General features: G+C 44.7%; 1 protein-coding gene across 1 annotated transcript in view; it reads right to left on the minus strand.

Annotated features, from left to right (window-relative positions):
* Window positions 1–25,030, minus strand: part of LOC137306072 (synaptosomal-associated protein 25) — a 102,324-nt gene extending 77,294 nt beyond the window's left edge. Inside the window, exons 1-2 of the mRNA XM_067975137.1 lie at window positions 24,883–25,030; window positions 1,318–1,359 (exon numbers count right to left, since the gene is read on the minus strand). Of these exons, the coding sequence (XP_067831238.1) occupies window positions 1,318–1,359; window positions 24,883–24,954 (114 nt within the window). The 5' untranslated portion in view covers window positions 24,955–25,030. The remainder of the gene's footprint in view (window positions 1–1,317; window positions 1,360–24,882) is intronic.
* Window positions 25,031–27,508: the final 2,478 nt, after the last annotated feature.

Below are 27,508 nucleotides of genomic sequence, written 5' to 3' on the forward strand. Positions count from 1 at the left end.
GCGTTGTAAGATTCCTTACATTTGTCCATTGCTCTCAGGCTGGGCAAGTTTGGTTTGAATGAAATTCACATATTAGATTCAGGGAATTGGAAAACAAAGAATTGGAAAGCAGGGAATTGGAAAACCAATTCTGACGGAACGCCCACCCCTACATTTTGAGGTGTAGATTGTTTCCACTCCAATTGGTTTTTAGATGATTTCTGTTTCTCTCCTGGTCAGATGCAGCATTCCCAAGTGGTTATTTTTTTTCCCGATTTCCTTCCCTCCTCTCCTGAAGATGCTGACTCACGCCAGGATACAGTTCCACAGGCGCTAGGTGTCCAACGCCTTGCTTCATGAGTCAGCAGTAAGGGGTTGTCAACTCTCCAGGATTGTCCTGGAGTCTCCAGGAATGAAACGTTAATCTCCTGGACGCTGCTGTGAGCGACACCCAGGGGAAAAATCATCAGGGGCGTTAAAAGTAAGTGTGATTTTTTTTCTTTGAACTTTCGTTTATTAGTTATAAAAACAAGGTGAGCAAAACAAGGCTGTTTGATCAGGCGGGGCAGCTGTTAGCGGGAGGTCATGTGACGAGACCTCCAGGAATACGTCAAACCAGAGTTGGCAACCCTCGTCAGCGCGTGAGTGCTGGCAGACTATTCAACCACAGAGACCATCACAGGTCAACCCGACTCATCTGCACATGCACATTGCCCAACAGGAGACACTGGCTATTGATCAGCAGCTGGAACCTTGGCTTCATTTCCCCCTCCCTGACCGCGAGGAGCTGAGGATATTTTAGTTGCCTGTCAGGGCTGGCTGACATTAGCTGACTCAGCAAAGTGGAGATGAGTAATCCAGTCATCCTGTATTGATTGCGAGATACTGCAGAGCCCTCTTAAAGCTGCAGTGCTCTGCGGTTATAATGAGCAGTGCAGAGGCATGACCAATTTCATTGATTTCCGGTCAGTCTCGCTGTTTCAAAGGTCATTTTCGTCCTGTCAATCCATATCGAAAGGTATCATTATACAAACAAATGGTGGCTTTGTATTGCTACCTGTAGAGTGCGCTATGCAGCTGACCGATGCCAGTTAAACTGCCAGCAGCCCTTCGCACTCTGACCAGTGGTAAAAAAGCTCCTGCATGCACAGACCAACTTTGAACTGTTTAAAAAACTTGGCTTTGGAATGTACTGCAGCGTGCCACACCTGATGCAAAGTCTGGGTAGCGGGAGACTGCAGCAGTATGTCTGGCCTATAAAATGTCACAGGAATCTGGCCATCTGTTTATCAGGAATTTACCAATATAGAAAATAGATGAAAGTTGCTGGTACTATACCTCTTCCACCAGCTGCAGCATACGGCGAGTGCTTTCCAGGGACTGCGGAGAGAGAGAGAGAAAAACACACGGTTAGACCACTGTAAACAAACACTAACCCTTCACTTTACCAGCACTTTAATAAACATACATCTAGACCATAGGAACACTGTTGACTACTTGGAGTTACTGTGCACAGTTCTGGTCTCCATATTACAAAAAGGATATTGAGGCACTGGAGAACGTGCAAAAAAGATTTACTAAGATGATACCAGGTTAAAACGATCAGAAAAGACTGAACAAGCTGGGACTCTTTTCTCTAACAAAGAGGAGGTGGAGGGGTGACCTGATAGAGGGCTTTAAAATTATGAAAGGGTTTGATACGGTAGACTTAGAGAAGATGTTTCCACTTGCGGTGGAGACCAGAACTAGGGGCCATAAATGTAAGATAGTCACTAATAAATCCGATAAGGAACTCAGGAGAAACTTCTTTACCCAGAGAGTGGCTAGAATGCAGAACTCCCTATCACATGGAGTAGTTGAGGCGAATAGCATAGATGCATTTAGGGGGAAGCTAGATAAGAACATGAGGGAGAAAGGAATAGAAGGATATGCTGATTGGGGGAGATGAAGTAGGGAGGGAGGAGGCTCGTGTGGAGCATAAACACCGGCATAGATCAGTTGGGCCGAATGGCCTGTTGTATTCTATGTACTTCACCAGCCCAACTCTTCTGGTCAGTGCTCCTGGTACAGAGGGTATTGTGTGTTCATTTATTGTACGAATAATGTTCAGCCCATACTGGGGATTGGGGCCATTTACTAGCAAGGTCCAGGTTGCTCAGGGCACTGCAGTGATGTAATTTGAATCATGCTGTGCCATACATTGGTGAGAGATTATGCTGAATCCCTATACAGCCGATATCTGATTTCATCCATGCCACTGGGTGGAGGGAGGGGGAGGTAGCAAGTGAAACTCAGGCTATTCTATGTAGCAAGGGCCGCTGGTTTACACTGACTGAATCAACCAGGTTCCACTTTTACTACAACGACTTGTAATTATACAGCGCCTTTAACGTAGTAAAACATCCCAAGGCGCTTCACAGGAGCGATTATCAAACAAAACGTGACACCAAGCCACATAAGGAGATATGAGGACAGGTGACCAAAAGCTTGGTCAAAGAGGTAGGTTTTAAAGGAGCATCTTAAAGGAGGAGAGGGAGGCGGAGAGGTTTAGGGAGGGAATTCCAGAGCTTCGGGCCCAGGCAGCTGAAGGCACGGCCGCCAATGACGGAGCGAAGGAAATCGGGGACGCACAAGAGGCCAGAATTGGAGGAGCGCAGAGATCGCAGATCCAAGTCCGTCCATTTTCCATAAAAACTACATGGAGTGAGGGGGGAAAATATCCTGGACCTCTCTCACTCTTCCACAGCAAAGGTCTCAGGAACTAAAAAATAATCTGTTTTATCCAGGGGGGAAATGAGGAGAAATATTTTGAAGCAGCATGTTGTTATTATCTGGAATGCACTGCCCGAAAGGGTGGTAGAAGCAGATCCAATAGCAACTTTCAAAAGGGAATTGGATATATACTTGAAAAGGAAAAATCTGTGGGGAAAGAGCAGGGGAGTGGGACTAATTGGATAGCTCTTTCAAAGAGCTGGCACAGGCATGATGGGCCGAATGGACTCCTTCTATGATTTCAGTAATTAATAATCTTTTCCTTTGCTGTTTAATTGCTGCTGCTCTGCAGACCCCATCATCCCCTCTGGTGGGAGTGTGTTGTGTTGGCTGCAACCTCTTGAATCTCTCTGATGGTATTGGGTCACACTCAAGGCATTCCCCTCTGCTGAAAGCATTGGCCCAGTTCCTCGGGCTGCATCGAGCTATCAAACAGGATCATTTCTTTCACACCAGAGTCTCTGGACTGTTACTCTGCGTACTCTGGGTTGCAATCATCTTGACAATTAACATCACCAAAAGTGAAAGAGAAACTGAATTTTTAATGGTCGAGTTTACATTTGACTTCGAACAAGCCACTCAAAGTCTGGACTGTACAGTGTAAAAGCAGGCAGGTGTCAGCCCTACTCTGCCCCAGTACTAATGGACTTTGTAATAGTGACACTGCCCTCAGGAGACAGCGGTCATATTGAACTATGTGCTGAGCTGTAATATAATCAGTGGATGAGATAAACACAGGGGATCTCAAACAACCTTCAGCATCATCTAAACTCTCAGCTTGCGTTACGGACTGCAGCTAACTCCGGCACAATGGAAGTTTACCCAGTATGTCACGGTAATGCCTACAATATCCTAAAGTCTGCCACAGGACCAGAGTCTCCCATCTGTTTTTGGTTGCATTGGGAAGATGGGGTAGTAGTTTTATGATGAGGTACAGGGTGCTGGTGAGACCACACCTGGAGTACTGCGTACAGTTCTGGTGCCCTTATTTAAGAAAGGACATACTTGCATTGGAGGCAGTTCAAAGAAGGTTCACTAGGTTGATTCTGGGTATGGAAGGGTTGTCTAATGAGGAAAGGTTGGGTCTACACTCATTGGAGTTTAGAAGAATGAGAGGGGTTCTTATTGAAACATACAAGATTCTGAGGGGGCTCGATAGGGTAGATGCTGAGAGGATGTTACCCCTCATGGGGGAATCTAAAACTAGGGGGCATAGTCTCAGAATAAGGGGTCGCCCGTTTAAGACGGAAATGAGGAGGAATTTCTTCTCCCAGAGGGTCGTGATTCTTTGGAATTCTTTACCCCAAAAAGCTGTGGAGGCTGAGTCATTGAATACATTCAAGGCTGAGTTAGACAAATTTTTGATCAGCGAGGGAGTCAAAGGATATGGGGAAAAGGCGGGAAAGTGGAGTTGAAGTAAAAATCAGATCAGCCATGATCTCATTAAATGGTGGAGCAGGCGCTAGGGGCCGAATGGCCTACTCCTGCTCCTATCTCTTATGGTCTTATAGGTGTGTGACTAGATATCAGGATGCCAAGCTCTCAAGTAGATCATGTCCCATTGACAGGAAGGACCATAGAATCATAGAAGTTTACAACATGGAAACAGGCCCTTCGGCCCAACATGTCCATGTCGCCCAGTTTATACCACTAAGCTAGTCCCAATTGCCTGCACTTGGCCCATATCCCTCAATACCCATCTTACCCATGTAACTGTCCAAATGCTTTTTAAAAGACAAAATTGTACCCACCTCTACTACTGCCTCTGGCAGCTCATTCCAGACACTCACCACCCTTTGAGTGAAAAAATTGCCCCTCTGGACCCTTTTGTATCTCTCCCCTCTCACTTTAAATCTATGCCCCCTCGTTATAGACTCCCCTACCTTTGGGAAAAGATTTTGACTATCTACTTTATCTATGCCCCTCATTATTTTATAGACTTCTATAAGATCACCCCGAAACCTCCTACTCTCCAGGGAAAAAAGTCTCAGTCTATCCAACCTCTCCCTATAAGTCAAACCATCAAGTCCCGGTAGCATCCTAGTAAATCTTTTCTGCACTCTTTCTAGTTTAATAATATCCTTTCTATAATAGGGTGACCAGAACTGTACACAGTATTCCAAGTGTGGCCTTACTAATGTCTTGTACAACTTCAACAAGACAACCCAACTCCTGTATTCAATGTTCTGACCAATGAAACCAAGCATGCTGAATGCCTTCTTCACCACCCTATCCACCTGTGACTCCACTTTCAAGGAGCTATGAACCTGTACTCCGAGATCTCTTTGTTCTATAACTCTCCCCAATGCCCTACCATTAATGGAGTAGGTCCTGGCCCGATTCGATCTACCAAAATGCATCACCTCACATTTATCTCAATTAAACTCCATCTGCCATTCATCGGCTCACTGGCCCAATTTATCAAGATCTCGTTGCAATCCTAGATAACCTTCTTCACATTCCACAATGCCACCAATCTTGGTGTCATCTGCAAACTTACTAACCATGCCTCCTAAATTCTCATCCAAATCATTAATATAAATAACAAATAACAGCGGACCCAGCACCAATCCCTGAGGCACACCGCTGGTCACAGGCCTCCAGTTTGAAAAACAACCCTCCACAACCACCCTCTGTCTTCTGTCGTCAATCCAATTTTGTATCCAATTGGCTACCTCACCTTGGATCCCGTGAGATTTAACCTTATGTAACAACCTACCATGCAGTACCTTGTCAAAGGCTTTGCTAAAGTCCATGTAGACCACGTCTACTGCACAGCCCTCATCTATCTTCTTGGTTACCCCTTCAAAAAACTCAATCAAATTCGTGAGACATGATTTTCCACTCACAAAACCATGCTGACTGTTCCTAATCAGTCCCTGCCTCTCCAAATGCCTGTAGATCCTGTCTCTCAGAATACCCTCTAACAACTTACCCACTACAGATGTCAGGCTCACCGGTCTGTAGTTCCCAGGCTTTTCCCTGCCGCCCTTCTTAAACAAAGGCACAACATTTGCTACCCTCCAATCTTCAGGCACCTCACCTGTAGCTGTCGATGATTCAAATATCTCTGCTAGGGGACCCGCAATTTCCTCCATAACCTCCCATAACGTCCTGGGATACATTTCATCAGGTCCTGGAGATTTATCTACCTTGATGCACATTAAGACTTCCAGCACCTCCCTCTCTGTAATATGTACACTCCTCAAGACATCACTATTTATTTCCCCAAGTTCCCTAACATCCATGCCTTTCTCAACCATAAATACCGATGTGAAATATTCATTTAGGATCTCACCCATCTCTTGTGGTTCCGCACATAGATGACCTTGTTGATCCTTAAGAGGCCCTACTCTCTCCCTAGTTACTCTTTTGCCCTTTATGTATTTGTAGAAGCTCTTTGGATTCTCCTTTGCCTTATCTGCCAAAGCAATCTCATGTCCCCTTTTTGCCCTCCTGATTTCTCTCTTAACTCTACTCCAGCAATCTCTATACTCTTCAAGGGATCCACTTGATCCCAGCTGTCTATGCATGTCATATACCTCCTTCTTCTTTTTGACTAGGGCCTCAATCTCCCGAGTCATCCAAGGTTCCCTACTTCTACCAGCCTTGCCCTTCACTTTATAAGGAATGTGCTTACCCTGAACCCTGGTTAACACACTTTTGAAAGCCTCCCACTTACCAGACGTCCCTTTGCCTGCCAACAGACTCTCCCAATCAACTTCTGAAAGTTCCTGTCTAATACCATCAAAATTGGCCTTTCCCCAATTTAGAATTTTAACTTTTGGGCCAGACCTATCATTCTCCATAGCTATCTTAAAACTAATGGAATTATGATCACTGGTCCCAAAGTGATCCCTCACTAACACTTCTGTCACCTGCCCTTCCTTATTTCCCAAGAGGAGGTCAAGTTTTGCCCCCTCTCTAGTCGGGCCATCCACATACTGAATGAGAAATTCCTCCTGAATACACTCAACAAATTTCTCTCCATCCAAGCCCCTAATGCTATGGCTGTCCCAGTCAATGTTGGGAAAGTTAAAGTAACACAGGAACACCTGGTAACTGTGATGAGTATAAGGTCAGGTGGTGAGTGTTGGTGTCAAGTATTAGGGTCAGGCGGTGAGTATTCATAGAAAGTTACGGCACAGAAGGAGGCCTTTCGGCCCATCGTGTCTGTGCTGGCCGAAAACGAGCTATTCAGGTTAATCCCACTTTGCAACTCTTGGTCCATAGCCCTGTAGGTTACGGCACTTCAAGTGCACATCCAAGTAATTTTCAAATGAGTTGAGGGTTTCTGCCTCTACCACCCTTTCAGGCAGTGAGTTCCAGACCCCCACCACCTTCTGGGTGAAAATATTTCTCCTCAGCTCCCCTCTAATCCTTCCACCAATTACTTTAAATCTATGCCCCCTGGTTACTGACCCCTCTGCTAAAGGAAATAGGTCCTCCCTATCCACTCTATCTAGTCCCGTCATAATTTTATATACCTCAATTAAATCTCCCCTCAGCCTCCTTTGTTCCAAAGAGAACAACCCCAGCCTATCCAATCTTTTCTCATAGCTAAAATTCTCCAGCCCTGGCAACATTCTCGTAAATCTCCTCTGTACCCTCTCTAGTGCAATCACATGTTTCCTGTAATGTGGTGATCAGAACTGTACACAGTACTCAAACCGTGGCCTAACCAGTGTTTTGTACATTTCTAGCATAACCTCCCTGCTCTTATATTCTATGCCTCAGCTACTAAAGGAAAGTATCCCATATGCCTTTTTAACCACCTTATCTGTCCTGTTACCTTCAGGCAAGTGTAGATATGCACTCCAAGGTCCCTTTGTCCCTCTGCATCTCTCACTATCCTCCCATTTATTGTGTATTCCCTTGCCTTGTTTGCCCCTATTGGGCCTTATTAGGTTCAGGTGGTGAGTGTTAGGGTCAAGTATTAGGGTCAGGTGGTGAATATTAGGATCAAGTGATGAGTATTAGGGTCAGGTGATGAGTATTAGGGGCAAGTATTAGGGTCAGGTGATGACTATTAGGATCAAGTATTAGGGTCAGGTGGTAAGTATTCGGGGCAAGTGATGAGTAGTAGAGTCAGGTGATGAGTAGTAATGGCAAGTATTAGGGTCAGGTGATGAGTATTAGGGGCAAGTATTAGGGTCAAGTGATGAGTATTAGGGGCAAGTATTAGGGTCAGGTGATGAGTATTAGGATCAAGTATTAGGGTCAGGTGATGAGTATTAGGATCAAGTATTATGATCAAGTGATGAGTATTAGGGTCAAGTGATGAGCGTTAGGGTCAGGTGATGAGTAGTAGGGTCAAGTGATGAGTATTAGTATCAAATATTAGGGTCAGGTGATGAGTATTAGGGTCAAGTATTAGGGTCAGGTGATGAGTATTAGGGGCAAGTATTCAGGTCAGGTGATGAGTATTAGGGGCAAGTATTAGGGTCAAGTGATGAGTATTAGGGGCAAGTGATGAGCGTTAGGGTCAGGTGATGAGTATTAGGATCAAGTATTAGGGTCAGGTGATGAGTATTAGGATCAAGTATTATGATCAAGTGATGAGTATTAGGGTCAAGTGATGAGCGTTAGGGTCAGGTGATGAGTAGTAGGGTCAAGTGATGAGTATTAGTATCAAATATTAGGGTCAGGTGATGAGTATTAGGGTCAAGGATTAGGGTCAGGTGATGAGTATTAGGGGCAAGTATTAGGGTCAGGTGATGAGTATTAGGGGCAAGTATTAGGGTCAGGTGATGAGTATTAGGGGCAAGTATTAGGGTCAGGTGATGAGTATTAGGGGCAAGTATTAGGGTCAAGTGATGAGTATTAGTATAAAATATTAGGGTCAGGTGATGAGTATTAGGGTCAAGTATTAGGGTTAGGTGGTGAGTATTAGGGTCAATTAATGAGTATTCGGGTCACATGGTGAGTATTAGTGTCAAGTATTAGGGTGAAACGGCCCGTGATGAGTCCTGCGAACTTCTACACTTACCACGTGTAAGCACGAATTATTATCTGCACAAAAATCCGAGGTCCAGTGAGAATGAATGGATGTGAATAATCACAAATCGCTTGGCCTAAAACTAGGGGCCGTAACTATAAGATGGTCACTAATAAGGAATTCAGGACAAACTTCTTTACCCAGAGAGTGCTTAGAATGTGGAACTCGCTACCACGAGGAGTGGTTGAGGCAAATAGCATTGATGGATTTAAGGGGAAGCTGGATAAGTACATCAGGGAGAAAGGAATAGAAGGATATGTTGATAGGGTGAGATGAAGTAGGGTGGGAGGAGGTTCAATTGGAACATAAATACCAGCATGGATCAGCTGTCTTAGTAAAATCCTATGTAATGATTATACATTGTAGAGAGATTACACGGTCACTGAAGCAAAGAACACACAGTCACATTGTATCATATGAAGGTATTACATCTTCATATACTGTATATATATTCATATATATGAGCAATACGTCGAGATTACACACAATACGTTAAATATAGATAGAGCATTGAGTATTATAGAGATTGCAGTCTCTATATTATATAGAGGTTATATATAATAGTCTATAGAGATCGTATTTAGTCACACCAGACTATAGGTTACCGTCGCTGCATATTATAGATTAAAGACCATGCCTTCAATGCTGTGTTATTTACTTTGCCTAATTCAAATGATTGGATAATTATTTTTTTCCTGTAAAGAAGCAACTCTGAATTATCAGTACACCTTAGAGTCCTGTATATTATAAAGATTACAGTCTCTGTTGGAGGTCACATAGAAGTCACAGACACTGTACATTATACAGCTTAGTCTCTTTATACATAAATTGCAGTCTCTGTATATTATTTAGAAGTTACAATCATTGTATGCGATGTAGAGGTCACTGTATACCGTAGAGATTACAGAAGTGTATTTTTTATATAGACATATTACAGTTTCTGTTTATTTCAGAGTTACCGTGCTGTTTAGTATATAGAAGCCAGTCATGGTAATATTAGAGACATCACACATTCACTATGCAGCTCAAACAGACAGCAATTCTCTTGCTTTGAAATAACATAAATATAAAATCGACCAGACCCTTTTGTCTGTTTTTAGATTTAATCCCCCCCTTGTTCCCCCGCTGGGGTCTCATTTGAAAAACCGTCTCATTCTAGTGGGTGTTTCATTTTTGCTTTCCTCAGTCTCAGGGTCTCACAGTCACAGCGATGAGCTGTCAGCGCTAATTATCTGCTTCCCCATCACACACCGCGGGCTCCTGTCTTTAATATCTCCTCCATCCTCAAGGTCAAACTTGTCCCGATCTCAGTGCATCCATTTCCACTCTCCCATTATTCACAGCCCGTGACCCTCCAGAGATTCTGCAAATTGCTGCCAATCTGGCCCCTTTGAAATTTAACAACCAGACGGAGGGTTTCTGTGCCAGAGATAAATTACAGAGCAATCTCAGCCGCTCCGATGTCACAGAAATCAACCCAGAATCAGAGCACGTATCCCTCTCTCTGCCACATTTTTTCTCTTTTGGTCCCGTCTCTTTCATGACTCAGTCTCCCCCAACACTCTCTTTCTCCCTCTTTCCTTTGTCTTTCTCTCTCACATTCTTTTTTAGCTGCACAAGTAATAACTGGGCAGAAGTGTTATTTTATGTAGGTGACTGTGCAGCAGTGTAAGAATAAATTGTACCGCACTTGCCTGATATGCAACTTAATCATGCTCAGTAAGCCCTGCTCTGCTGCCACAGAGGGCAGTAAATTCATTAGCGGTGATTCCATAATCCAACGCTCCCAATGTAGGAGCAATGTTTGCATGGGACGGATAGGGCTACATCACCGTAGACACATCTCACTGAGATAGGGCTGCATCACGTAGACCCATCTCGCTGAGATAGGGCTACATCACCATAGACCCATCTCGCTGAGATAGGGCTACATCACCGTAGACCCATCTCGCTGAGATAGGGCTACATCACCGTAGACCCATCTCGCTGAGATAGGGCTACATCACCGTAGACCCATCTCGCTGAGATAGGGCTACATCACCGTAGACCCATCTCGCTGAGATAGGGCTGCATCACCGTAGACCCATCTCGCTGAGATAGGGCTACATCACCGTAGACCCATCTCGCTGAGATAGGGCTGCATCACGTAGACCCATCTCATTGAGATAGGGCTGCATCACCATAGACCCATCTCACTGAGATAGGGCTACAACACTGTGGACTCATCTCGCTGAGATAATGCAGGGAATTGGGTCCACCGTGTTGTAGCCCTATCTCAGCGAGATGAGTCCACCGTGTTGTAGCCCTATCTCAGCGAGATGAGTCCACAGTGTTGTAGCCCTATCTCAGCGAGATGAGTCCACAGTGTAGCAGCCGTTTCTCAGCAAGATGAGTCCACAGTGTTGTAGCCCTATCTCAGCAAGATGAGTCCACAGTGATGCAGCCCTATCTCAGCGAGATGAGTCCACAGTGTTGTAGCCCTCTCTCAGTGAGATGGGTCTATGGTGATGCAGCCCTCTCTCAGTGAGATGGGTCTATGGTGATGCAGCCCTCTCTCAGTGAGATGGGTCTACGGTGATGCAGCCCTATCTCAGTGAGATGGGTCTATGGTAATGCAGCCCTACCTCTGACCCACGTTTGCTTCGAGTTGGCTGCTCGCTGGGAGTAAGGATCACCTCTATTGGGTTGTTTCACCTGTTGTTTTTGTTCATATAAGCCTCTTAAATCAATGAGAAGCTTCAGACTCAGAGCCTCATTTATTGCCCTGGGTGCTTTTTTTGACTCATTCTTACATGAGTGCCCCCTACACCATATGCTGGATGGATATCTACTATTGCTGGAGTCAGCCTTGTCCACATTGCGATGAATTATTTCTTCCCATTAGATTTAGGGACTAAAACTTCCCCTGTGGGATTCGGCAATGTGAACCCACCTCTGACTTTCCTATTGATTTGTCAGGAATTGATTGACTTTCCATGTTTTGGGCCCAGGGCAGTGGAATACCTGCTGCTGTAGAAACTGACACACGGAGGGTGAATTTCTTCGGAGTTTCTCTCGCTCTGTCGTAACGTCATTGTAAGTGCGGCGGAAACCTCATTAATGTGCATGAACAGGGATTCTGCCATACTTCCTGCCAAGTTACAGTGATGGAGCGGGAGAAACTCTGAGGAAATTTACCCCCACCTAGGCCTCCTTGTAAACTTCACTCGGTGGTTGTTCCTCACTTCTAGTTCAGGCCATTCTTCCCCACCCTTCAATTCTTCCCACTTCTCCTGAAAACCCTGACCCACATCTTCCATCAGGAGTAACAACAACAAACTGCATTTATATTGTGCCTTTAACATAGTAAAACGTCCGAAGGGGCTTCACAGGAGCATAATCAGACAAAAATTTGACACCAAGCAGCATAAGGAGATATTAGGACAGGTGAGGTAGGTTTTAAGGAGTGTCTTAAAGGAGGAGAAGTTTAGGGAGGGAATTCCAGAGCTTAGAGCCTAGGCAGCTGATAGCACGGCCGCCAATGGTGGAGCGAAGGAAATCGGGGATGCGCAAGAGGCCGGAATTGGAGGAGCGCAGAGATCTCGGAGGGTTGTAGAGCTGGAGGACATTGCAGAGATAGGGCGAGGTGAGGCCATGGAGGGATCTGATCACAAGGATGAGAATTCTAAATTTGAGGCATTGCTGGACCAGGATCCAAGGTAGGTCAGCGAACACAGGGGGTGATGGGAGAACAGGTTATTGATCAGGGGCTGGAACCTAGAGTTGATCATTTTTTCCTCTCCCTATTACAGGGAGATGAGGCCAACTGGATTGCTCCAACCACTGCTGTGGCTGAGATCAGCTAACACAGCACAGACCAGGAATCGAACCCAGGACCTTGCTAGTATTTACAGCCACAATTTTACACCCCCTTTACCACTGAGCCAGCAGGGGGAGCAGAACTCAATGTGTTCTCAAGGTTTCAGGGAATGTGTTTCTGGAGTTTGTTAGATGGCAGTAGCTTGGCAATTCTCTAAGCTCAGTCCTGGTCTCGAATGTGGGGGAACTGAGGGGAAATACCAACCTCAACCACCCTTTTACCTTGACTATTATTGTTGGGTGGTTTCTCTCTGGTTTTGGGCCAAGCCAGTTTGACAAACAACTCAAGTAAATGGAGCATTAAACTTCAAGAGTAAGAAATGGAAACTTGATTTCATGCTGCATTAATTTTTTTTAAATTGCTTTTGGGGACTGGATGTACAGTGGTTGGGTCTAGTGTTCTTTTATCTTGGGATCCTGGCTTCATATCCAGCCCAGATTGACAGTAAAAGCCATTACAGAAAGAACATAAGAAATAGGAGCAGGAGTAGGCCATACACCCACTCCAGCTCCGACATTCAATAAGATCATGGCTGATCTTCAATCTCAAATCCACTTTCCCGCCTGATCCCCATATCCCTTGATTCCCTTAGTGTCCAAAAATCTATCGATCTCAGCCTTGAATATACTCAACGACTGAGCATCCACAGCCCTCTGGGGTAGAGAATTCCAAAGAGTCACAACCCTTTGAAGACTTTCATCATGTCACTTTTATCTTCAGGTTTAATAATTTTTAGTTTGCTGGTTAACACTTTTGCATTAATTGTTTTAAATTAGCGCAACCAGGAAGTTAATGGTTGTTAACCAGTACTGTAATTGCAGATGAGACATTAAACCGAGGCCCCATCTGCCCTCTCAGGTAGATGTAAAAGATCCCCTGGTACTATTTCGAAGAAGAGCAGGAGAGTTCTCCCCGGTGTCCTGGCCAATATTTATCTCTCTATCAACATCAGTAAAAACGGATTATCTGGCCGTTACCTCTTTGTTATTTGTGGGACCTTGCTGTACTCAAATTGGCTGCCGTGTTTCCTACATTACAATAGTGACTACACTTCAAAAAGTATTTCATTGGCTATAAAGTGTTTGGGACGTCCTGACGTCGCGAAAGACTCAAAATAAATTAAAGTCTTTATTTCTTTCTGTAATTATATTGCCCACAGAGAATCAAACTCTACAGTCTCTTGTGCACTGGAAGACAGGGGTAGAATCCTGCAACCTCTCAAGGTCGCTCTCCTGGTTCTAATTTTGCAGTGTGCTGACAATCCAAATTGGGCCCGGTGGAGAGGTGACAGGATTAAGGCCCATGCTTTTCTCTACTTCCAGTGGGACCCATGAAAATTTGGGTACAGGGAGCTACCGAGTTCGCCTGAAAAGGCTGGAGCTCTTTTCTTTAGAAAAGAGGAGGCTGAGAGGTGACCCTATAAGTCTTTAAAATTATGAAGGGAGGTTGACAGGGTAGAAGTAGAGAAGATGTTTAGATGTTTTCATTTGTTGTGGGGGGGGGGGGGTTCCAAAACTAGGGGCCATAAATATAAGATAGTCTCTAATAAATCCAATAGGGAATTCAGGAGAAACTTCTTTATGCAGAGAGTGGTTAGGATGTGGAACTTACTACCACATGGAGTGGTTGAGGTGAATAGCATAGATGCATTTAAGGGGAAGCTGATAGACACATGAGGGAGAAAGGAATAAAAGGATATGCTGATAGGGTGAGATGAAGAAGGGAAGGAGGAGGCTCGTGTGGAGCATAAACACTGGCATAGACCAGTTTGGCCAATTTCTGTGCTGTAAGTAATTCTATGCAATTGGAGGTAGTATTACACTCTGCCAGTATCAAGGTAAAACTGCCATAAGAAAACCTATGTAAAATGGGTTTGTGCAGTCTCACTACATTATACAGGCACATAGCATCAAGCTGTACAGTTAATGCAACAGAGTGTTGCGTCAGAATAATGTTACTTTTGGGCTGTTGAATCAAGACTTTCTCATCCCCAGTGGAGTCTTCACAGAAAGATTTCACACTACATTAGCTCTGATTATACAGTCTACTTGCAAAAAAAAAGCAATTTATTTCATTCTGCTAATGCCATTTTTACGGGTTAATTTAATAATAAATGAAATTGCAAATCAATGTATGAAATTTATTTCAAAGGGCCTACAAAGTCTCCCTCGAAGGCAATGACACAGCAATGATACCAATGGGTAATGTGTGGAAAAGTGCACACGAGCAAATCAAGCTGCGTCCCTCTTTCTCCATTGTTATCCAGGGACTTGAGCACATAATCTGACACTCCAATGCAGTACTGAGGGAGTGTGCACTGTTGGAGGTGATGTCTTTCGGGTGAGATATTAAATCGAGGCCCCGTCTACCCTCTCAGATCAGCCATGATCTCATTAAATGGCGGAGTAGGCTCGAGGGGCCGAATGGCCTACTCCTGCTCCTATCTCTTATGGTCTTATCGTTTCTCAGGTGGGTATAAAAGATCCCATGACACTATTTCGAAGAAGAGCAGGGGGCTTCTCCCCGGTGTCCTGGTCAATATTTATCCCTTAATCAACATCACTAAAAACAGATTATCTGGTCATTATCACATTGCTGTTTGTGGGATCTTGCTGTGTGCAAATTAGCTGCCTCGTTTCCTACATTACAACAGTGACTACACTTCAAAAGTACTTAAATGGCTGAAAAGCACTTTGGGACGTCCTGAGGTTGTGAAAGGCGCTTTTTAATTGTAAGTTTTTTCTTTCTTTCTCCATTATTAGCTCTCTTGTTTTGTTGGGTGATTTGTTAAGGGCCTAAACCCATAATTGAAGCTCGGATTGCTTCTGCAAGCTATGAGAGCCTGATGCTCACTCAGATGCGTGGCAAGCTCACATTTGATTCAGATTCTGGATCACAAAACCTGCTGCTCATCCTCATAAAGGTGATCTGAGCCAGGCCTCCCCATGGCTCAGTGGGGTAAACGCACTGCCAGGTGTGGGACTGACTTTAAAGGTGGCAGCATCAAATTCAACCAGGGCAGCAAGAGGGGGAGGGCAGCAACAATCGGTCACAACACCCCTGTGCTAAGGAATGAAAAAAACGCCTCCCACAGTTAAATAGTGTGCCAATGTTCATTGAATCAACTCATATATGGAGACTGGCCACTTGGGCTAGTGTTCCAGAAGGCTGATACTGCCTGTGCTTTCAGAAGGAAGAAAATTGCGGCAAAATATTATTTGGGATCAGTCGGTGCTTTTAGATCTGTTGGTATGACGCAGTTCAAACACCAATATACAGTGGGGGGATACAAGTTTTATTCCTCCTTTTCTTGAGTTCCTCATCTTAAGCGCACTGTACCAGGATATGTGTAGCGGAGGTCAGGTAGCTCTTTGTGGGTGGGGGAATGGGTGGGCGGAGTAGGAAAGGAGGAATCTGAGGTTGTGCCATTGCCGGATGCTCTGACGTAGCTTGTGATCACAAGCCAACGAGCAACATTAGTCACCAGATCTCCTCTTGGGCACGGGTAGTGCCTGTCCTAGTAAGATCTAAATCAAGGGGACAAAGCAGGGGAGGATGTACCATAAATAAATAAAATCATGGGGGGACTGGATGGTTCAGTGGGTGAGGCACTGCGAGACTTGGATTACAATTCAGTGAAATGCTGCAGTTTGAAGTGGGGGTTTTCCCTTCTGCTACAGAAGCCCTTAACATGGCTTGCAATTGAACGTTTAGCCCAGGAACTTATCCAATATTGACCACTCTGGGTCATCACTGCTCTGTACACGTCTCTATCCTGCGGGACTGCTTCTACATCACTGTGTCTTGCGCTCAGGTCGATGTCCTCCAGTGCACTCGCCCCCATCTTTGAGTGTCTCCATGGTCTCCTTCCTCTGCTATTCTTCAGCCCTATGTCCCCAGCCTACGCCCTTGATCTTCTAACTCTTGCCTACTGCCTGTTTCTGCTCCCTTTGCTCCAATTTTAATGGCAGAGGATTCTGCAGTTCGCCACCTCAAACCACTCCACTTTTTTTTTATTCATTCATGGGATGTGGGCGTCGCTGGCAAGGCCGGCATTTATTGCCCATCCCTAGTTGCCCTTGAGAAGGTGGTGGTGGGCCTTCTTCTTTAACCGCTGCAGTCCATGTGGTGAAGGTTCTCCCACAGTGCTGTTAGGAAGGGAGTTCCAGGATTTTGACCCAGCGACGATGAAGGAACGGCGATATAGTTTCAAGTTTTCCCAAGTTTTTGCTACCTATCTCCACACTCTCACCTCTGAGTCTAGGAGGTTGTGGGTTCAAGACCTGCTCCAGAGGTTATGAGTACAGAATCAAGGCTGACACTCCAGTGCAGTACTGAGGGAGTGCTGCACTGTCGGAGGGGCCGTCTTTCTTATGAGACATTAAACCGAGGCCCCGTCTTCCCTCTCAGGTAGACTTATTTTGAAGAAGAGCAGGGGAATTCTCCCTGGTGTCCTGGCCAACATTTGTCCCTCAATCAACATCACTAAAACAGATTTTCTGGTCATTATCTCATTGCTGTTTGTGGGATCTTGCTGTGCGCAAATTGGCTGCTGCGTTTCCTACATTACAACAGTGACTATATTTAAAATAAAACTTCATTGTCTGTAAAGTGCTTTGGGATGTCCTGAGGTGGTGAAAGTTGCTATATAAATGCAAGTTCTTTCTTTACAAAAGCCTCCTGAAAATCGACTCCATTGACCTTGCCTCCGGTCACATTGCGGATGTTTTGTTATACGAGAGGCTCTGTACAACGTAAGCTGTTGTCCGGCTTGAGTTATTATTACTACAGTCTTTGGAACCGAGTCAAAGATCAATTCTGCAAATGGCATTCATCCAATAAAAAGCTCATTGAAATTCAGGCTTCAAGTCAGATGAGAAGCTTTTCGCTCAGAATTAGACAGAGACAGCCAATTGTCTGTTTGCATGCAGACGGCTTGTTGATTTGGTCATTAACAGGATGCTGCTTTCTTTACAGCCCTTCAGAGCAGCTTGTTGTTATTCGCAGCACTCCTCCTCTGTTATTAATGGACCATTAGTAATGTTTTATATGAAGCTAGTTAATAGTCAGGAACTGCGTCAGCCATTGAGTTTCATGATCAGCTTGCTTGCTGAGCAACACTGCCCATGATTGGCTGAGTGAGATTTCGAGGCCCTAAGTTATGAGAGCTGTTAACATTGGACAGATCCTGGTGTGAGAGTTTCAGTCATGAGCCATGTACCACAACCCATGTACCTGAACCCATGTACCACAAGTCATGTGCCACAAGCCAAGTACCAGAGATGTTCACTTGCCCCAAGGACATAGGGTGGTGGAAGCAGATTTAATGGTAACTTTCAAAAGGGGATTAGATAAATATTTGAAGGCGAAAAAATTGCAGGGCTATGCGGAAAGAGCAGGGGAATGGGAATAATTGGATAACTCTTTCAAAGAGCAGGCACAGGCACGATAGGCCGAATGGCCTCCTACAGCGTTGTATGATTCTGATTCTATGATGCTATAGTTAAAAGCAGCAAGCTGTAACTGCATAAGAGCTGCAGGGCACGGCCAAGTGGGATTATTATATTCTTCTTCTCGCTGCTGTCCTCTTTTCCTCATCTTCCTCTTTTATTCTTTTTCTCATCTCTCTTTCTGCATCGGCGTCTCTTCCTTCTGGCTGTGGGATTTGCAGACATTCTATTTTGCTGGAGAGCAAGACAACAGGGGACAGCGATGGTCTGTCAGCCTCTACTCTAGTGAAAGCAATCGATTTAATATGATTGGCTGTGGCTCAGTGGGTAGCACTCTCACCTCTGAGTTTATTAAATGGTTGTGGGTTCAAGTCCTGACTTGAGCACATAATCCAGGCTGAGTCCCCCCAGTGTAGTACAGTGGGAGTGCTGTACTGTCAGAGATGCTGACTTTCAAATGAGATGTTAAACTGTGCCTGCCCTCTTAGGTGGTTGTAAAAGATCCCATGGTGCTATTTTGAAGAAGAGTAGGGGAGTACTCCTCTGGCCAATATTTATCCCTCAACCAACATCTAAAACAGACGATCTGGTCATTATCTCCTTGTTGTTTGTGGGCCGTTTCCTACATTACAACAGTTACACTTCAAAAGTACTTCATTGACAGTGAAGTGCATTGGGACATCCTGAGGTCGTAAAAGGTGCTATATAAATGCACGTTCTTTCTTTAGTGGGGGTGGCCAACCTGCAACTTATAAAGCCGCACACGGCTCTTCTGTGGTTGAAGTGCGGCTCGTTGTTTATCCGAGCCTGCTCACACGCTTAATCTTGCCCTGGAGCCCAGTAAAGGAGGAAATAAGAAAGTGGCACTGCCACTAGCACCACAAAGCACAACATTTCAGCCTGCTACTGGTCTCTGTAACAAACCAGTTGTAACGGAGGTGCTGCTGCTGGTTTATTATGAGGTAATTGGTAATATTTAATTTTTCAATGAAATGGTACAACATTATGGGTCCTGAGGATCGCAGGCAAACTGATCTGCAACAACAATAACTTGCACCTTTAACGTAGTAAATGGCCCAAGGCGTTTCACAAGAGAGTTATTAGACACCATCTGACACCGAGCCACATGAGGAGATATTAGGCCAGGTGACCAAAAGTTCGGTCAAAGAGGTATGTTTTTAAGTCGAGTCTTAAAGGAGGAGAGAGAGGTGGAGTTGAATGGTTTGGGGAGGGAATTCCAGAGCTTAGGGCCCAGAGCTGAGGCATGGTCGTCAACGGTGGAGTGAAAGAAGCGGGGGAGCGCAGAGATCTCGGAGGGTCGTAGGACTGGAGGAGGTTACAGAGATATGGAGGGGTGAGGCCATGGATGGATTTGAAAACAAGGATTAGAATTTTAAAATCAAGGCGTTGGTGGACTGGGAGCTAATATAGGTCAGCGAGCACAGGGGTGCCTTACCAACGCGCATTTATGTGGTGCCTTTAATTTAGAAAAATGACCCAAAGTGCTTCAGAGAAACGCATGGGAAAAAACGGAAACCAAGGAAGATATAGTTGAGATACTGGGTGGGCTAAAAATTGATAAAGAAGAGGTACTTGAAAAGCTAGCTGTACTTAAAGTAGATAAGTCACCCTGTCAGGATGGGATGTATCCTTGGTTGCTGAGGGAAGTAAGGGTGGAAATTGCGGAGATACTGGCCATAATCTTCTAAATATCCTTAGATACAGGGTGGTGCCAGAGGACTGGAGAATTGCAAATGTTACACCTTTGTTCTAAAAAGGGTGTAAGGATAAACCCAGCAACTACAGGCCAGACAGCTTAACCTCAGTGGTGGGGAAACTTTTAGAAATGATAATCCAGGACAGAATTAACAGTTACTTGGACGAGTGTGGATTAATTAGGGAAAACCAGCATGGATTTGTTATCGTGTTAAACTAACCTGATAGAGTTTTTTGATGAGGTAACAGGGAGGGTAGATGGGGGCAATGCAGTAGATGTGGTGTATATGGACTTTCAAAAGGCGTTTGATAAAGTGCCGCATAGTAGGTTTATCATCAAGATTACAGCCCATGGAATAAAGGGGGCAGTAGCAACATGGATACAGAATTGGCTAAGGGACAGGAAACAGAGAGTAGTGGTGAACGGTTGTTTTTCGGACTGGAGGGAGGCGTACAGTAGTGTTCCCCAGGGGTCAGTGCTGGGACCACTGCTTTTCTTGATGTATATTAATGACTTGGACTTGGGTGTACAGGGCACAATTTCAAAATTTGCAGATGACACAAAACTTGGAAGGGTAGTAAACAGTGAGGAGGATAGTGATAGACTTCAAGAGGATATAGACAGGCTGGTGGCATGGGTAGGCACGTGGCAAATGAAATTTAACGCAGAAAAATGCAAAGTGATACATTTCAGTAGGAAGAACGAGGAGAGGCAATATAAACTAGAGGGCACAACTCTAAAAGGGGTACAGGAACAGAGAGATCTGGGGGTAAATGTGCACAAATCGTTGAAGGTGGTAGGGCAGGTTGAGAAAGTGGTTAAAAAAGTATACGGGATCCTGGGCTTTATAAATAGAGGCATAGAGTACAAAAGTATGGAAGTCATGATGAACCTTTATAAAACACTGGTTCGGCCACAACTGGAGTATTGTGTCCAGTTCTGGGCACTGCACTATAGGAAAGATGTGACGGCCTTAGAGAGGGTGCAGAAGAGATTTACTAGAATGATTCCAGGGATGAGGGACTTTCGTTATGTGGATAGACTGGAGAAGCTGTTGTTCTCCTTGGAACAGAGATGGTTGCGAGGATCGAGGTATTCAAAATCATGAAGGGTCTAGACAGAGTAGATAGAGAGAAACTGTTCCCATTGGCGGAAGGGTCAAGACCCAGAGGATATAGATTTAACATGATTGACAAAAGAACCAAAGGTGACATGAGGAAAAACTTTTTTACACAGCGAGTGGTTGGGATCTGGAATGCACTGCCCGAGTGGGTGGTGGAGGCAGATTCAATCATGGCCTTCAAAAGGGAACTGGATCAGTACTTGAAAGGAAAAAATCTGCAGGGCTATGGGGATAGAGCGGGGGAGTGGGACTGGCTGGATTGCTCTTGCATAGAGCCGGCACGGACTCAATGGGCCGAATGGCCTCCTTCCGTGCTGCAACCTTTCTATGATTCTATGATTCAAGCTAAAGAAGGAGGTATTAGGAGGGATGGCTTTTTCCCTTCGTTGAGGGTTCTATAACAAGGGGACATAGATTCAAGGTAAAAGGCGGGAGGTTTAGAGGGGATTTGAGAAAGAACTTTTTCACCCAGAGGGTGGTTGGAGTCTGGAACTCACTGCCTGAAAGGGTTGTGGAGGCAGGAACCCTCACAACATTCAAGAAGCATTTGGATGAGCACTTGAAATGCCACAGCATAAAAGGCTACGGACCAAATGCTGGAATATGGGATTAGAGTAGACAGGGCTGATGGCCGGTGCGGACACGATGGGCCGAAGGGCCTCTATCCGTGCTGTATGACTCTATGACTCTATGTGGGTTTTAAGGAAGGTCTTTTCGGAGGAGAGAGAGATGGACAGGCAGAGGGGTTCAGGGAGGGAATTCCAGAGTGCAGCACCCAGGCAGCTGAAAGCACATCTACTAATGAAGGGGCTACGGGAGAGGTCACAAAAGGCCAGAGTCAGAGGAACAGGGAGTGGGGGGGGGGGCATTGTAACGTATCAATCAGCTCACACGGGCAAGCAATGGTAATGTTGAGAGTCAGCAATGACACCATCAGATCAGACCTTAATCTCCTTGCCTTCAAGCAAAACAAATTCAGCAACTTCTAAGGCTCTGTAAGCAAGACAAGGAGTTCAATAGAAAAATAGGGAAAACTGTATTTCATCATTAAGCTTTATTAAATCATTTAAATTTCCAGGGCAGAGTGTACATTTCAGGGCAAAAAATAATTAAATATTTTAAAGATCAGCATATTTATACAATATTTGTCACTTTTTCTGGCACGCTCCTGAAGCCAAGTGATACCCACACTGCAATGTGCCTAAGGTTCTCCAGTGTTACGGTGAGCTGATAATGGTCTTGTGGACCTTATGAGACTACAGGCTCCACCCAGGAGCAGTGGCAATTGTAGTATGTAGTATATAAAATGGAGTGAGACAAGAAAGGGACAGAGTGGGAGAGGTATTAGAGGCGAGGGAAGTATTGATTACCAGATTTGAATGCTGCTCCCACATTACAAGATGGACACAGATCACATTTTGGACCATCTATCCACAACACCTCACACAATCCCTTCATCACAATATCCAACAATCAATAAATCATCCCAGGGTTTTTGTCTCCACTACCCTGCCCAGAAGTCCATTCCATGCGGTGATCACTCTACGAATGAGTTACTTTGAAGTACATAGAATTTACAGCACAGAAACAGGACATTCGGTCCAATTGGTCTGTGCCTGTGTTTATGCTCCACACGAGCCTCCTCCCACTCTACTTCATCTAATCCTGTCAGCATATCCTTCTATTCCTTTCTCCCTCATGTACTTATCCAGCTACCCCTTAAATGCATCTATGCTACTCACCTCAACTACTCCTTGTGGTAGCAAGTTCCACATTCTAACCACTCTCTGGGTAAAGAGGTTTCTCCTGAATTCTTTATTGGATTTATCAGTGACTATCTTATATTTATGGCCTCTAGTTTTGAACTCCCCCACAAGTGGAAAGGTCTTCCCTATTTCTACCCTGTCAAACCCTTCGTAATGTTAAAGACCTCGATCAGGTCACCTCTAGAGAAAAGAGCTCCAGCCTATTTGGTCTTTCCTGATAGTTAAATCTGAATTTATCTTTCCCCAGTTTTAAACTTGAGACCCCTTGTGATCATGACTGAACTTGGAGGATTTTTATGTGTCCTGTATTGTTCACCATTTTAGATACATAGAATCATAGAATGATGCAGCACAGAAGGAGGCCATTCGGCCCATCATGCCTGTGCCAGCTCTTTGAAAGAGCTACCCAATTAGTCCCACACCCCTGCTTTTTCCCCATAGCTCTGTAAATTTTTCCCCTTCAAGTATTTATCCAATTACCTCTCGAAAGTTACCATTGAATCTGTTTCCATCACCCTTTCAGGCAGCGCATTCCAGATCATAACAACTCGCTGCGTAAAAACATTATGTAAAAACATTGATTCTTTTGCCAATCACCTCAAATCTGTGTCCTCTGGTTACCGATCCTTCTGCCACTGGAAACAATTTCTCCTTATTTACTCTACCGAAGCCCCTCATGATGTTGGACACCTCTATCAAATCTCCCCTTAACCTTCTCTGCTCCAAGGAGAACAACCCCAGTTTCTCCAGTCTCTCCACATAACTGATGTCCCTCATCCTAGGTAAAATTCTTCTGCATCCTCTCTAAGGCATCCTTCCTAAAGTGTGGTGCCCAGAATCGGACACAATACTCCAGTTGAAGCCTAACCAGTGTTTTATAAAGGTTTAGCATAACGTCCTTGCTTTTGTACTCTATGCCTCTATTTATAAAGCCCAGGATCCCGTATGCTTTTTTAACAGCTTTTTCAACTTTTCCTGCCACCTTCAAAGATTTGTGTACATACACCCCCAGGTCTCTCTGTTTCTGCATCCCCTTTAAAATTGTAGCATTTGCCTCTTCTCATTCTTCCTGCCAAAATGTATCACTTCACACTTCCCTGCATTAAATTTAATCTGCCATGTGTCTGCCCATTTCACCAGTCTGTCTACGTCCTCCTGAAGTCTGTTACTATCCTCCTCATTGTTTACTACATTTCTGCGTTTCGTGTTGTCTGCAAACTTTGAAATTATACCCTGTATATCCAAGTCCAGGTCATTAATATAAATCAAAAAGAGCAGTAGTCCTAATACCACCCCTGGGAACATCACTGTATACCTCCTTTCAGTCTGAAAAACAACCATTCACCACTAATCTCTACTTTCTGTCCGTTAGCCAATTTCATATCCATGCTGCCACTGTCCCTTTAATCCCATGGACTTCAATTTTGCTAACAAGTCTATTATGTGGTAATTTATCAAATGCCTTTTGAAAGTCCATATACACATCAACCTGCTACACTCGTCAACCCTCTCCGTTACTCCATCAAAGAACTCAATCAAGGTAGTTAAATACAATTTTCCTTTAACAAATCTGTGCTGACTTTTATTTATTAGCCCAGCCCAAGTGCCAATTAATTTTTTCCCAGATTATTGTCTCTAAAAGTTTTGCCACCACTAACTTTAGACTGACTGGCCTGTAATTGCCGGGTTTATCCCTCTCCCCTTTTTTGAACAGGTGTAACTCTTGCGATCCTCCAGTCCTCTGGCACTACTCCCATATCTAGTGAGGATTGGAAGATTGTGACCAGAGCCTCTGCAATTTCCACCCTTACTTCCCTCAGTAACCTTGGATTCATCCCATCTGGACCGGGTGACTTTTCTACTTTGAGTACTGCCAATCTTTTAAGTACCTCCTCTTTATTTTATCCTATCCAATATTGCTACTGCCTCCTCCTTTACTGTGACATTAGGAGCATCCTCTTCTCTAGTGAAGATCGATGCGAAGTATTCAGAATGTCAGCCGTGCCCTCTGCCTCTAGAAGAAGATCTCCTTTATGGTCCCTAACGGCCCCACCCTTCCTTTGACTACCCTTTTACTATTTATATGTTTATAAAAGACTGTTGGATTCCTTTTTATCTTAATTCTAATTCATTTTAATTATATGAGCATCTACGAGGTCCCCTTGTCCAGCGCTGTACTACTACGATACGTTCTCTCCTTTGTGGGTTTAGCACTCACCTCATCCGTAATCCGGTCAGCACATCGCTGCAGCTCATCCTGTTCTGACCTCGGTTCCATATTGTTTTCCATGGTGCTTCTTGTTGTGGATTGTAACACGATTGCAATCGTTCAGAAGCGGTGTGGTCGCACACGTGCAGCAGGGCAGGAGAGTCTGAAAATCAAAAAGGGGAATGTTTTAGGATATTTACCGTGCTTTGAACAAGGCGGCCAGGAGAAGCTCGTTAACAAGCACTGGAGACTCCGAAGGGAATAGTTAGAATTTGATATGACAATTTCTGTTCTCCTTGATAGTCTATCAGGTAGAGTCACTATGAGGTGTAACACCAAGTTATATGGACCAGTAGGTCCTGGGTTTTATTCCCAGTCTGTGCTGAACTACTTAATCTCAGTCCTACTATAAGACTTGCATTTATATAGTGCCTTTCCTGACTTCAGGATGCCCCAAGGCACTTTACAGCCAATGAGGTACTTTTGACATGTAGTCACTGTTGTAATGTAGGAAACGCAGCAGCCAATTTATGCACAACAAAAATCCCACAAACAGCAATGTGATAATGACTAGATCATCTGTTTTAGTGATGTCGGTTGAGGGATAAATATTGGCCAGGACACTGGGGAGAACTCCCCTGCTCTTCTTCCCATGGGATCTTTTACGTCCACCTGAGAGGGCAGACAGGGCCTCAGTTAACATCATGGGTGAGCATGAGGTAATACATCTGTGAGTCCCTCTCTCCGGTCTGAGGATGCTGGTCCAGTGATGCTCTTACACTCCTGCAAGGCTCTGACGGTGGACAGGCCGTGTTTATTTTCAGTCTCTGATTGGTATTTGCTAAGACATGACAAACGCTCATCAGGATTGCAAATCAAAAGAGCAGAGCCAGCTTGCAAGTGTCGCCGCATTTTTTTTTGTTGTAATTCATCCCGCACCCCCTCCTTTCTGTTGCAGACGAATCCCTGAGTGACAGGACAGGAGACAACTCCCCCCCACATCCAGAGCAGTCTCACCAACGCACTGCACCATCAGACCCACTCTCTCCCCCACCCCCACTCACTCCGGTCTCTGGATCATAACATTAAGAACCGGACTGAAGGTCTTTTCTGCGGCGTTTTCAGGACAGAATTGTCCACCGTGAACTGCTGCAAAGGGACACTTAGGGGGTTCGAAGGGTTAAGCATCGACAGCAGAGATTTGCTTTGTAACGTGTGAACATGAAGCAATGAGTCATGAATAAACAATTCCTCATTCGACACTGACGCTTGCAGCTAACGGACAGTAGGGTCTGAAATGCGACAATTAATCATTTAAACACTCCAGATTCTACCCACCCATTCAAAATGAGAGGAATCACTGTTATACAAGTAAGATGCATACAGGATAAGGGGTAGCGCCTTAAAGGAGAAGGTTATTATACTAAATTGCTACATAATACAACGTATTATGAAGAATAAGATGGCTCTATACTTACTGGTGTGTGTCCAGTCCTTCCGTGTTCTGTTTTATTTCCTCACACTGCTGGTTAGATGGAGGCTGGGAGCAGACATTGTGTGTGGAAACTCCTCTTCAGTGAGATCATGAAGCTCCTCCCCCTATAAAGAGTAACGTTGAGGGCTGGAGGCAGCCCACTCAATTTAATGGTGATTCTGGCCAAGAACCTGATGAGGTCAGCAAAAAGAGGGCTCGAAAAGATATGTCTGCCCCCAGTCAGCCTCTGACCAGCAGTTTGAGAACACCTTAAATAAGGCAGTACGGAAGGGCCCCAGCAAGGATATAGGTATCTCACTTCGACCGTGCTGAAATGTAATGGAGTATCCAAGCTATCTTGTGACATAGAATGCAACATTATTTTTTCCCTCCTCCTTAAGATCATATTGAGCTACAAACTCCTGTTCGATAGCTACCCTTGATATCTTGCCCACTCTTCATTTGTGAGCCTAAGCAGTGAGTGTCACCGAGGGTGCTATTCAACTGCACAGGCATCACACCCAAGCTTGTCCACACCCAACATCGGCAGAGCGCACTTTCTGGCAAGGGTCAAAGGATACAGTGACCACGGAACCCCAGCTGTTTTTTTTTCCCTCCCCTTCCCTCATCTGGGCCACTGAATCACTAAACGTGTCACTAGAAACAGATTATCTGGTCATTATCACATTGCTGTTTGTGGGACCTTGCTGTGCACAAATTGGCTGCCATGTTTCCTACATTACAACAGACACTACACTTCAAAAGTACTTCATTAGCTATAAAGCGCTTTGGGACATCCTGGGGTCATGAAAGTCGCCATAGAAACGCAAGTTCTTTCTTTTTGAAGCCAAGTGTAGCCTTTCAGCGGAGAGCAGCATAAATTGGAGATCGACTGAATCATGCATTTATTTCCTAGGGCAGCAGGACAGTGTTAACTGTTAACCTTTAAACCAATAGAAACATATATTTAGCCTTGGGCGACAATTGCAGGCACAGGCAGCAGTAACCCAGACATGTGCGTGACTACCTGTACATGAGAGTAATATCATTTCACACCTGCCTTACACTCTATGAATGAAACACACAAACTCACAAGTGCTCCCAGATGCCACCTATTTACCAACAGACTTTTTTCCTCTCTCTTCCGAGCTGCTCTTATAT

The sequence above is a fragment of the Heptranchias perlo genome, chromosome 41, assembly GCF_035084215.1.
Source record: "Heptranchias perlo isolate sHepPer1 chromosome 41, sHepPer1.hap1, whole genome shotgun sequence".
In the NCBI taxonomy this organism is placed as follows: domain Eukaryota; kingdom Metazoa; phylum Chordata; class Chondrichthyes; order Hexanchiformes; family Hexanchidae; genus Heptranchias; species Heptranchias perlo.